General features: G+C 41.7%; 2 protein-coding genes across 3 annotated transcripts; one reads left to right on the top strand and one right to left on the bottom strand.

Annotated features, from left to right (window-relative positions):
- The first annotated feature begins 1267 nt into the window (after positions 1-1267).
- Positions 1268-8464, top strand: LOC124656066 (kinesin-like protein KIN-14Q). The gene is made up of 19 exons (XM_047194873.1): positions 1268-1370; positions 2407-2573; positions 2737-2880; positions 3074-3331; positions 3418-3489; positions 3583-3648; positions 3788-3880; positions 4042-4170; positions 4251-4332; positions 4418-4513; positions 4593-4769; positions 4858-4964; positions 5049-5224; positions 5340-5501; positions 5588-5841; positions 5923-6086; positions 6183-6341; positions 6586-7034; positions 7126-8464. Exons 1-19 carry the CDS (start codon positions 1268-1270, stop codon positions 7289-7291), a joined length of 3024 nt encoding a protein of 1007 aa, XP_047050829.1. The 3' UTR covers positions 7292-8464.
- On the bottom strand, positions 7598-11522 carry LOC124651397. 2 transcript variants are annotated; one of them, XM_047190487.1, is made up of 11 exons: positions 11350-11522; positions 11081-11201; positions 10859-10923; positions 10110-10594; positions 9844-10004; positions 9539-9736; positions 9299-9461; positions 9124-9212; positions 8569-9039; positions 8348-8426; positions 7598-8255 (listed from the first exon to the last, which is right to left on the bottom strand). In XM_047190487.1, the coding sequence occupies exons 1-11, from the start codon at positions 11451-11453 to the stop codon at positions 7948-7950; spliced, it is 2244 nt and encodes a 747-aa protein (XP_047046443.1). In that variant the 5' UTR covers positions 11454-11522; the 3' UTR covers positions 7598-7947. The 2 variants fall into 2 exon arrangements, with proteins under 2 accessions (XP_047046443.1, XP_047046444.1); XM_047190488.1 differs by having other exon boundaries at positions 8569-9036; positions 11350-11521.
- Between the last annotated feature and the right edge of the window lie 602 nt (positions 11523-12124).

Genomic DNA, 12124 nt, shown 5'->3' with positions numbered 1-12124 from the left:
TCGATGGCAAGCCCGACGCATGGAATGGGCCTTCCTTTAGGCATTGTTAGTATCGAGATTGAAATTGACACCCTTGTCTTGGTGGCTCATTCACTCCTCTTCATTGTAACAATGTGGTACATGTCCGATGATGCAAATCTCTGACACATTTTCGCCATCACCACCCAACGTGTTCCTTGCCCAACAGATGTATCAGTGGATGAATTACCACCGTACTTGTTGGGCTCCCTATCGAATGGGTGACACTGATGAATGGAATTTGTGGGTGCGGTAGGTCACAAAATGACGGTGATCTTATGGCACGCTAGCATTGTACCTAGAAAGGACTGTATGGCAGCGGGATTCTAAGATGTCCTTGCTTTGTTTAGCTATAACTTGTAGGGATTATAAGATATAAAATTAAAAAAAAACAGAGAGCTGCTTCCAAACCTGGCATCATGAGGTTGTGTGTAACGCACCATCGGCAAGTTCCATGTCCTAAATGGGGTAGTTCCCGAGTTTGAGGACTAGATTGCACATGCTCCCAACTTCAATGTTCGAAGAAGCTGCTACCTCCGTTTCAAAAATAAATAAGGCATATAAATTTAGTTAAAAAATCATTAATTTTGACAAAATGTATAGAATAAATATACTATAAATATGTAGTTTATGATGGGTATAATGATATTAGTTTGTATTACAAGATCTTAGTACTTCGTTTGATTTATACTAATTTTCACTAATAGGGATGTATCTAGACAATTAATATGGATTGGTGGGAGTACTATAATTTCTTCGCACTTTTTCCTGTACTGAAAATTGTTTAATCTTAAAAACCCGCGACTTTTGACGAAATCTATACACCTCATTTCTTTAATCGTGCAGGTATGTTTCATTTTAAGAAAGATATGTTTAAACTTTTTTTGAACTGAAAATTGTTGAAACTTAGAAATACGCTGACATTTGGCTAGATCTACACACATATTTTTTAACCAACACAAGAGGGTACACTCCACTTTAGAAAAAGAAGATGTACATTTTGACCCACACGCCCCGCTCCAGCCCCCACGTCACCATCAACGGACCCCAACCGCTCTCTTCCCCTCACCAGCGCCACCACCATTCGAAAACACAGCCACCAAGCCCAACCCCGCAGGCCTCACTGCAGCAGCCGAGTCCAGCCCCGATCCGGCCATCCACTCCCGCCGCCTCCTCCTCCTCCTCCCTCCCAGGCCACGTACTCCTCCCGGGTCGCCGGAATCGGCGCTGGTTCCGGCCTTCTTCAACCATGGACACGGCGGCGACGGCGACGGTGGCCCAGGAGCGCGTGCTGCGGAATCACGGGACGCTGAGCGACGTCGACGTCGCCGCCCGGAGGGCCCAGGAGGCCGGTGAGTTCTCGCGCACTTGCCGCGCGCGGATCGCGCTGAACGCGCCCGGGCGGTAATTTAGTGATCTGGCCTTCTTGGTCGGCTGGGCGCCCTTATTTGGGTGGATTTTTTTGCGAAACGAGTCGCCGAATGCGGAAACTACATGGTGGCTTGATCTCGATGTTTTTCCTTTTGATTTAGGCGAGATGCGACAGTGACCGACCAGATGCGGTTTAACTCGAATTTCCTGGTGTGATCAGGGTAGTAAATTTGAGTGGATAGCACTAGTTTAAAGGCTTTTCTGGTGTGGTTGTTCGGATTCGAGCTCGCGTTGAGCTCATAGTGCCGGCTTTTATGCCTTGATCTTGATGATTGCTCTGTCTCAACTCTAAAGTAGCTGTAGCTGATGATAGTACAGTGCTGATTGTACGGTTCGATTTTCGTAAATTATACTCTGCCTGATTCTCCCAGCAAATTGTACTGCTGTGATGGTACCCGTGACGGGGGCTTAATCTCGATGTTTCGGCTTTTGATTTAGGCGAGATGCGCCAGTGACAAGAAGCGGTTTAGTTCAAATTTCCTGGTGTGGTCAAGGTCGTAAGTTTGTGTGGATAGTATACTAGTTTAAACGTTTTTATGATATAGTGGTTGCCTTGATTTGAGCTTGCATCTACTTAGTGTTAGTATATGCCTTGATGATTGTTCTGTCTAAACCAATTGTACCTAATGGTAGTGCAGTGCTGATTGTATCGTTCGGTTTGCAAATTATACTGTTGTGATGGTAGCTATGCCAATTGTGTAATCCACTTGCAAAGCTATACTGCTGTGTGGGTAGCTAATGATAATGCTGTGCCGATTTTGTCATTCACTTTGCAAATTATACTGTTGTGATGGTTGATGAGGTGTTGTTGCCATATGCGAACACTAAATAGATTGATTTGAATCTTCAAATTGATAATGCATGATTGTTCTAGTTCTTGCGAAAAAAATTATGCATGATTTCTACAAATGTACCAGCACAAGGTGAATTTATGGTTTACTTGGGTTCAAAATGCAGCAAATAGACGGTATGATGCAGCCAGCTGGTTGCGAAGAACAGTTGGGATCGTATGTGCAAGGGACCTACCAGAAGAGCCCTCTGAGGAGGAATTCCGGCTTGGGCTGAGAAATGGAATTGTCCTTTGCAATGCACTGAATAAGGTTCAGCCTGGCGCCATACCTAAGGTAGTTGCAGTTATGACCTTCAGTATCTATAGTTTATTTAGCTGCCATGCGTTTCATTAGTGTCTTGCATGGCATGTTTCAGTCCTCTTCCCCATTACTTATAAAAAGTGAGCCGTGCTAATATACGATGCCGATTGTTTTGGTAATGTTATACTGGTATTAGGTTGTGGAAGCCCCCTCAGATACTGGTGTACCAGCAGATGGCTCAGCTCTATGTGCATATCAGTACTTCGAGAACTTGCGGAACTTCCTTGTCAATGTACAAGATTTAGGGCTCCCTACATTCGAGCATTCTGATTTGGAGAAGGTATTTCTTTTTCATGCTTTGTAGAGAGCTCATGTAGCAAGCCCTTTCTTTTAGCTATAAAATTCAATATTTCCTAGGTGGTTTGAACTTGTATCCTGATTGATAAGGAACTTCAAATGGAAGCCAAAGTTAATATATGGGATACTTTAGCTATAACAAAATAAATATATTTTATCTGCTAATTGGAACATAGGGTGGCAAGGGTGTTCGAGTTGTGGACTGTGTTCTTGCTCTGAGGTCATTCAGTGAAAGTAAGACATCAGGGAGACAGACTCCATCTAAATATGGTGGCATTTCAAAGCCTTCGACACCTGGAAAGTATTTCATACTCAAGAATTCTGATGCTTTTATGAATAAGTTAATGAGAAGCCACACAGCAGAGCCAATCCAGAATGGTATTTCGCCAGAGCAAAATTTGACAACTGATTGTTGCATAGAATCCTGTGAGATGGTAAGTATTATGATGTGGTATCGTTTCTTATTTTAGACCCGGTCATGTGGTGTATTTCGTAATGGCTTTTATCTTCATCATTATAGGCTACTTCAGAATCCATTAAAATGCTTGTCCGTACCCTTCTCTTGGATAAGAAACCAGAAGAAGTCCCGCTGGTGAGCCTACTTTGCTTGAATAAATAGCTGGTCTTTATGCAGTCGTAACTGATGGACATCAAGAATGACAACAAAGTATTTGCTATCTTGCAGATTGTTGAGTCACTTCTAAGTAAAGTTATTCAGGAATATGAGTGTCGAACTGCAAACCGGCACTTAGTACGTTACATTCTGCTATTATTCAGAAAATTGGGCTTATCCACATTCTCTGGGGCCTTTTGTTAGTTGTATCACTTTTATCTGAGGATGAGAATATTTAACTGTACATGTTTACTCATTTGGACAAATATTATCACAGGTGAAATGCATAGGGGCCTCTAAAGGGACTGACCCATTTTCCATAGCAGACACACTATCGCAAGATGAATCTTCCACCAGTAATCGAGTTAAGGTATATTTTTTTTGCCATCTAGTGGCTAGATATATACACAGTTGATCGTTAGTTTTGAATTGAATGTAAACAGCTGTACATTCTGGGAAAACAAGTTTCTACATGGCTGGGGAGGTTTCATATTTACTAATGTTCTTCATTGTTTGGCGAATGAAATTAAGATGGATGAGTTATGTCCCTTGAGTCTCAACGAAGAAGTCAGCTCTGTAGTTCTGAATGGTGGTTGTGCAGCTCAACAGTTCCAGCTAGGGGTAGAAACAAATTATGACGTACAGCAGAAACATATCCTGGTATTTTTCTGTTGTTTACGTTCCTTATTTGATGCCTGCATTTGCAGCTATGATCTCTTGACATGTTATGCTTCCTGCAGGAATTAAGAAAAAACCTTTCTTCTGTCAAGTCTGGAATGGAGGAACTGAGTTTACAATACTCTGAAGATTTTACTAAAATGGGTAACTTATAATTGAGTTTTTCCTATATCTAACTTTTTTTTGCTCCAAATGCATTTAAGAAATACCATTTTTACCATGTTAACAGGAAAGCATTTGCAAATCCTCTCTAATGCGGCTTCTGGCTACCATAAAGTTCTGGAGGATAACCGCAAGTTGTACAACCAAATACAGGATCTTAAAGGTACCATTGTTGGTGCTGAAGGAATAAGATATGAAGGATACTAGTCTACATCTTAAATTTTGTTTTGTTTTATTACCAGGAAATATTAGAGTATATTGTCGCGTGAGGCCTTTTCTACCTGGACAAGAAAATTCCTCGACAAGTGTTGCTGGAATGGAAGACAGAACCATCACAATAATCACTCCCACAAAATATGGGAAAGATGGAAGCAAATCTTTTACTTTCAACAAGGTTTTTGGCCCAGCAGCCACTCAAGGTTATAAATTGCCCTTTGGTATCTTTAGTCCCAATTAGCTTGACCTTCCTTGAGTACTGAACCTAGTGCTTTTCTTTTGCTAATGCAGAGGAAGTCTTTTCAGATATGCAACCTTTGATCCGTTCAGTTCTTGATGGTTTCAATGTTTGCATATTTGCTTATGGCCAGACCGGATCAGGGAAGACCTATACAATGGTAATAAGCTTCGCTAAGAGAACATTTCATTATTTCTTAGGAAAAGGGTAAACAAGGTGAGATCATTTTTGTGATGTTATGCAGAGTGGACCTAATTTACTGAGCGAGCAAAGCGTTGGTGTTAACTACAGAGCACTGAATGACTTATTTAATCTTCAAGCACAAAGAAAGGGGACAATCGATTATGAAATTTCTGTCCAGATGATTGAGATCTACAACGAGCAAGTGAGAGACCTCCTTCAAGATAGTGGAAACAGAAGATATCCTTTTATACATTTCAAATTCTCTGTTATTTGGTCCAAAGAAAGTTCTCCGTTGATCTCCTTTCATCTTACTTATTGATGCATATCTTGAGCCTCCTTAACGTTGAGCTACATTAGAAATAAGAAATACTTCACAGAAAGGGCTTGCAGTTCCGGATGCAAGTATAGTCCCTGTCACATCAACCTCTGATGTTGTTGAGTTGATGAATCAAGGCCAAAAGAATCGTGCAGTGGGTTCAACAGCCATCAATGACCGAAGTAGCCGCTCCCATAGGTTTGGCATGAACATACCTTGTTCAAACATAGAAGTATTTGCCCATATAGTTATTCTTTGTACTTATGATTGAAACCTACATGCAGTTGCCTTACTGTTCATGTTCAAGGACGTGACATAACATCTGGCGCAATCTTGAGAGGTTGCATGCATCTTGTTGATCTAGCTGGTAGTGAAAGAGTTGATAAATCTGAAGTTGTAGGAGATAGGTTAAAGGAGGCACTGTACATAAACAAGTCGCTTTCAGCACTAGGAGATGTGATTGCGTCCCTGGCTCAGAAAAACTCGCATGTCCCTTACCGAAACAGCAAGCTTACCCAGCTTTTGCAAGATTCTCTAGGTATTCTGCTAATCCAGCATCCTAATTTTCACATTTTTAGTACTGCAATCAATGTTCTAAGTATTGCGGTGCAATGTTTAGGAGGACAAGCAAAAACGCTGATGTTTGTGCACATAAGCCCGGAACCAGATGCTGTAAATGAAACAATAAGCACATTGAAATTTGCTGAACGAGTTGCCTCTGTTGAGCTTGGCGCTGCAAAAGCAAATAAAGAAGGTGGCGAGGTTAGGGAGCTCAAAGAACAGGTGCTTAATTATTTCTGATTTCTAGTTTCTGTGTATTAGCTATATGTACTGCCGTTGAGATGTATAAGATACTTCTGTAATTTTTGCTCGTTTCAGATTGCTTGCCTCAAGGCAGCACTCGCTAAGAAGGGAGGAGAATCAGAAAACATTCGGAGTACACAGTCAAGCCCAAACATATACAAGATTAGCAGAGGCAATGCAACACCTGTATTCCATAAAAGCAGGCAGCCAATGGAAGAAGTTGGAAACATAGAGGTAACTCTTTTACAGCCAATGTCAACTCCTTATCTTGTGCATTGCAAAATTAATTTTAAAAACAATATGTGAGAAGTAGTTGTGGCTGCAATCTTGGGCGGAAATGGCATTCATGAAATATCTACTGGCCAGTGAAAGCCTTCTTATATGGTTATATGGAAATGTCATTAAGTGGACAATATGTTAGCGCCTAATATTCTTGACATCCGAGGCTGTAATATAGGTTTAATGTTTCTTTTTTTAGGTACTGAACAATGTGACCCCAATGCAAAAAAAGCTAAAATTTGATTTGCCTGGAGCTGGCATCCTCGCCAAGAACAACTCACCTAACTGGATCGACAACTGCAATGATCTTCCGAAAGAAAAAGGATCAGGTGGCTGGGTAGATAAGGCAGCTGTTGGTCAAAACCAATTTGAGAATGGCAAATCCGCACCAGAGCTGGAGCCTAACCTCACCACACACACCATGCTCCCGACTTTCTTCTATCAAAGACACACTCCTGGGCAACAAAGGTGTAAGGTTGAGTCTGTACCAAGCCAGGATTCAGACGAATTTGATGGTGTTGCTAGCTGTTCCCCAGACCAAGAACTGGTGCTGTCAGCTAGTGGCCTGAAACCTGTTGGTTTTCCCAGTGGAGGCATTTCAAATAAAAAGAAGCATCAAACAAAGAATACAAATAATATGATAATGAGGTGAATCCAGCTTCCTGTTTATACTCATGGAACTGTTTTTTGCACATGATTAGATAAATTTAACCTATTTCTGTTGGTTTTCATTACTCAGGAGTACAAATCCGGCATGCAAGTCACCAGTGCCACAATCACAGAAAAGGCTACAAACACCAGTCAGGAGCTCTGCTCAAAAAACACCGATCAGGAACAGCAAACATATTTTGAATGGTACAGATGGGAGAAGAACTCCAAATGGGAAAATTAACGTTGCAAAATAATCAATCAGTGTGAAGGTAGATTTTGTTGCTACCATCATCATCTGTGCTGACATCAGATCAACATAAAGCTTTTTTAACAAATCTTCCTTGAAACTCTCTGGAAATATAAACAACGTAGAGTGATTTACAGTCGCTGGCTGAATTGTTTTATTACACCAAATAAAATATGGATAGAAGACCTCCAAGGGTACAGAAAGAAGATAAACATGAAGGGAGTTTCATATGTGGGATCTGTATGACTTCCATGCTAGAAATTTCTGTTGTACCATTTGTTCAATAGCACAACACCTTGTAAGTAGTTCCTTCTAATAGACATGCTATATTTATAGCATTTTTTGTCATTCATTTCTTTAGTAGCATGTAACAGAGGCATGCCTTTTCATTTTTAAAAGTATTGCCTCCAAGGAACTTCAGGAGAAAGAGTGAGAAGCTGCATGCTTTTTATATGGTCCTGACCCCTGAGTTCATCAATAACAACTAAGATTCAGAATTCTTTACATAAGCATATTGTTGCTAACAAATCACAATACAAGCTCCATTGTGTAGAGATACCGGACTATTTGACAACATCACTGCTACTTTCAACTAACTAGGTTTTATCTTTATCAATACCATGGAGTACAACATGAAGATGGATGTTTATCCATTCAGAAGGGTCATATTGTTGGTACCAGCCTTGGCCTTCCCAGGGGACTATTTAGACCCCTTCTCGAGGCCCTGGAGAGTCGCCCTACAGATGCTAGCTTCAATGCTGCCTTGATCTTGACCCACTTGCGCGGCGACAAAGGTGTTGTGGCCCCTTCACTGCTTAACATCTTAGAAATGAAGCGATGTATGAGCTGATCATTTTCTACCGAGTCAAAGCTGTTTGTTCTTGATGGCTGAAAGCCAGTCACAACTCGATGTGACTGGATTAGTGTCTGGCCACTATACAGTGGGTCAGGTTGGTTGATGAAACTCTCTCCTGCAGATGTCATCCAGAGCTAATTAGTTCCGGTGTAAGTCAGCACCAAACTGAGGTAACTAGCAGTAAAGGTAATGTATCAGAGTAATTACTGTTGCTTGTAAGCTGGAAGTGAGGCTGCGTAGAATCCGTGTTTGTGTATGTAGACGTTGAACTACCAACAGAGAAGCTCTGCAGGCGCAAAAGAGATGTGATTTTGTTCAGTTTAAGAGTATGCAAATGAAATATTCAGTTTCAAATTATATTGATATTCACTTTGATAAGAGGTATTTCCGGAAGCAAAAGTCACAATGTAAGAAAAAAGTAATCTTACAGTATACGATTCTTCAGGAAAATTAGAATACTTCTGCCCATTCTGACCGAATTGCATAGCAATCTGACCTGCCTGAATGTTCTCATGAACAATAGCAGGAGTAACATCTGGACCAAAATCTGTTCTTTCAGTATTTGGTATACGCAACTGTGTGATTCTTGGTCCAGGTAAAAAAATTCCTTGGCTTGGCTTATATGGTGTAAATTTGTTTGTGGCTATTTGATGGCCAACATCATTGGAAGTGCAACCTGACCTGCCTGCCTGAATGTTGTCATGAACAATAGCAGGAGTAACATCTGGACCAATATCTGTTCTTCCAGTATTTGGTATATGCAACTGTGTGATTCTTGGTCCAGCTAAGAGAATTCCTTGGCTTGGATTATATGGTGTAAATTCGTTTGTGGCTATTTGATGGCTAACATCATTGGAAGTCTGACCATGCAGAAATCCTGACATGTCCACTGAAGCCTGCTTCAAAATTGATAACAGTGTCTTAGAGTAATTTTATGTTTCTGATCCATTACTAAAATTCATATTTAAAACATTACTACTTACATTGCTGGCTCGTTGGGAAGAATAAACTCTCTCCATTGATTCAAATCCTTGACTATTTGAGCATTCGCCTGGAAACCTACTGTATTGACCTGCCAACAAATTGACATCAATAACTGAAGTTCCTAAAGAATTATTACAGCTAAGAATCAAACTCATAGAGAACCCAAGGTGTTACCATAATTCAGTATCTGCTGATTCGGAAGAACGTTACTCTTCCCAGAAGCACCCTTTGCGTGAAACCTATGAAGTGGTACAGGAGAGTGGTTGAACATCTTATAATCATACTGAATATCCTTCATATTCTCATAAGCACCTTGCTTCAGAATCTCGACTAAATTCTGTGAACAAAGAACACCAAATGTTAGAGGATCAGTGAGAAAATCTCAAATTTCAAGAGAGTGGGGATATACATCACCTTCTCTACTTGGTCAAGCTGATCTACGGGCTTGTAACAATCACCAAACTTCACCCCAACAAGCTGAAGTATGGCATCAAAGAAAAGGCCCATGTTGTTTTCCTTAATTTCATACAAGTAGAGAGCGTCGCCGACTTTGCACGTCATGGCATGCCCTATGATGGCTTTCCAGGCTGCCGGTGACATCTTGGTGAAAGTCTAGAAGAGGAGAAATCCAAGGATCTTGTCAGTCCAATATCAATTGCTTGCTCCATGAAAACGTCGTGAAGTGTTTTTTTAATAAAGGAAATCCATAGAACCCTTACCTTGAATAGCTTCTGTTCATTCTTCTTATAAGATTGTAGTAACTTCTGCACAGTATAAATCCCACTGCCTGATAAGGCTTGGTGGTAAGCCCCATTCTTACCAATCTTTTCCAAACGCCAAACTTCGTCGTCCAGCAATGGGGGGTAGTGCTTTTCAAAACCTGCAACGACAGCAAGAGGCATAGTCTCAGCTCGACAAATATGAGAAGGTGCATTTCTGAAGAAAAATCCAATGAACAACCTAACTTTCAGACAAATAGGCATACCTTCCACCCTGCGCTCCTTCACGCGAAAAGGCTCAGTGATTCCTTCGAGAACCCTCTCTCCAGAAGCATTGACAAGCCTCAGCCCCAGCCTGAACTTCTTGGTGCTGGTAAAGCTGGAGTTATCGGTGAAATTTGCACTTTCAAGGAAAGCCTCCCCTCCACTGAGTTTAAGCGTCAGATCACCGTTGAGGAGTTTCGCGCTCTTCTCTCGCCCCCACACTATATGCTTGTTGAATTCTTCAGGGGGCCAGCTTTCCTCATTTTTAGCATTGAAATTTCCATGGAGGACTACAACCTCAACCCTAGCTGAAGAAAGATAACCAAACCTGACGATACTCGACTGATCGTTTTCGAGGTTTTCGACTATAGCCACCCTAAGAGCCGATCCATCCTTGGCTTCCAACTTCATCATGGTGTACACAGGTTTCAGACCATTCAGGAACATGAGCTGATACCTCGGACGCTGGTTCCAGCCTACTAGTTGCCTACATATAGTTTAAAAATAACATTTAAATTGAGCAAACGAAAACATATTGGGACATCTTAGCATGTATCATTTGAGGAGACTCTTTTCGAGAAGATTTAGGGTGCGTTTGGCATTTTCTACAGCAGGATATAAATGACTACAGCACACCATATCACAGTTCAGTAACCGCAAACTAAACCATAGGAGCAGTGGGACCACACAAAAAAACTTCTGTAAAATGGAATCTAATTTGACAACAACAAAATAAAAGTATACTCCTTACCTTGGAGGTGCTGCTGCTGCTGCGTTGAAATGTCTGGATATTGCTTTCCCCACCTCCTCTGAAACCTGGAAAATGCAAATGTCAGAAAAAAAACCCAATAAATAATAGGCTTCTCCTTTAGCTGTTGTTCCTTGGAGCAATTTCTCTGAACATTCGGCCTAAGAATTATCACAAACAGCCGTGAATGTAAAAGAAGATCAAGAAAGGGAGAGAAATACTGACCACTCTCTGAACCATATTGGCGTAAAATGGGAGGAACATGGCCATGAACTCCTCCCCAATGATCATCCCTCTAAAACCAAACACTCCCTGGTCCATGGTCCTCCTCCTCCTCCTCACATGCCTGCCGCCAAAAGGATCCAGGTTCAGTTAGAAAAGAAAACCAGAAAATCTTCAAGACCTTCAGATCAACTCAGGATCATGTGAAAGAAGGGGAGTTGACCAAGGCTTGACTTGAGCACAACAACTGAAAAAGGCAAAGGGAGACCCACATGACAAGCGATCTCCAACGCTTGCAAGGGCGGGAGAGCTGTCCGCCATCGTCGGAGTTGTCGCCGGAGCCGGACCATGGGAGGGGGCGGCTGGAAGAAACCATTGGGGGAGAAAGGAGTGGAGAAGTCCATGGCGCGGACAGATATAGAGGAGAGGCAGAGCGAGAGGAAGGGGGCAGGAAATGGAGGGAAACCTGCAGGAACAAGCTGGGAAAGTTCAGTGGGGCTTGTTTACTTTCTTGTTCTAAGACGTGGCAGCGTTTGAATTGTCTATGCTTTACGACACTTGTAATTGTCAATGGGGGGGAATTAGTTTGTTCTCTGATCGTTTCGTCTTGTTTTTCTAGCGGTGCGTTTGGAACATTTCTTTTCTACTCTTTGTAGTTGACGACAGGAGGCAGCTCCCTACATTCCTCTCTTGGTCTTGGAGTACATATTTTCTAACATTTTTTAGCAAAATTATGTGCTGGCGAGCGAGGCTTCCTCTGCAGTTCCTAAAGATGTATACTGTACGAGCTGACGTTCGCCGTCCCGGACGAACTGACGTCGAGCAGTGGATTGGGGATTTTCTTGGAAGAATCTTTGTGTTGTGTGGATTATGAAAGGCTGCCAGTGAACCGCCCAAGCCCAACTAGTAAATTCGTTTTTTGTTCTCGTTTTTGTGGCGGTGCGATTCAAACATTTCTTCTCTTCCATTTGTAGTTGAACGAAAAGAGGTAGCTGTGTACATCTTGGAGTACATATTTTTCCAGCATTTTTAGCAAATATATGTGCT

The sequence above is a fragment of the Lolium rigidum genome, chromosome 5, assembly GCF_022539505.1.
Source record: "Lolium rigidum isolate FL_2022 chromosome 5, APGP_CSIRO_Lrig_0.1, whole genome shotgun sequence".
Lineage (NCBI taxonomy): Eukaryota > Viridiplantae > Streptophyta > Magnoliopsida > Poales > Poaceae > Lolium > Lolium rigidum.
The sequence above is the reverse complement of the archived record's forward strand: the minus strand, read 5'-3'. Positions and strand labels throughout refer to the sequence as shown.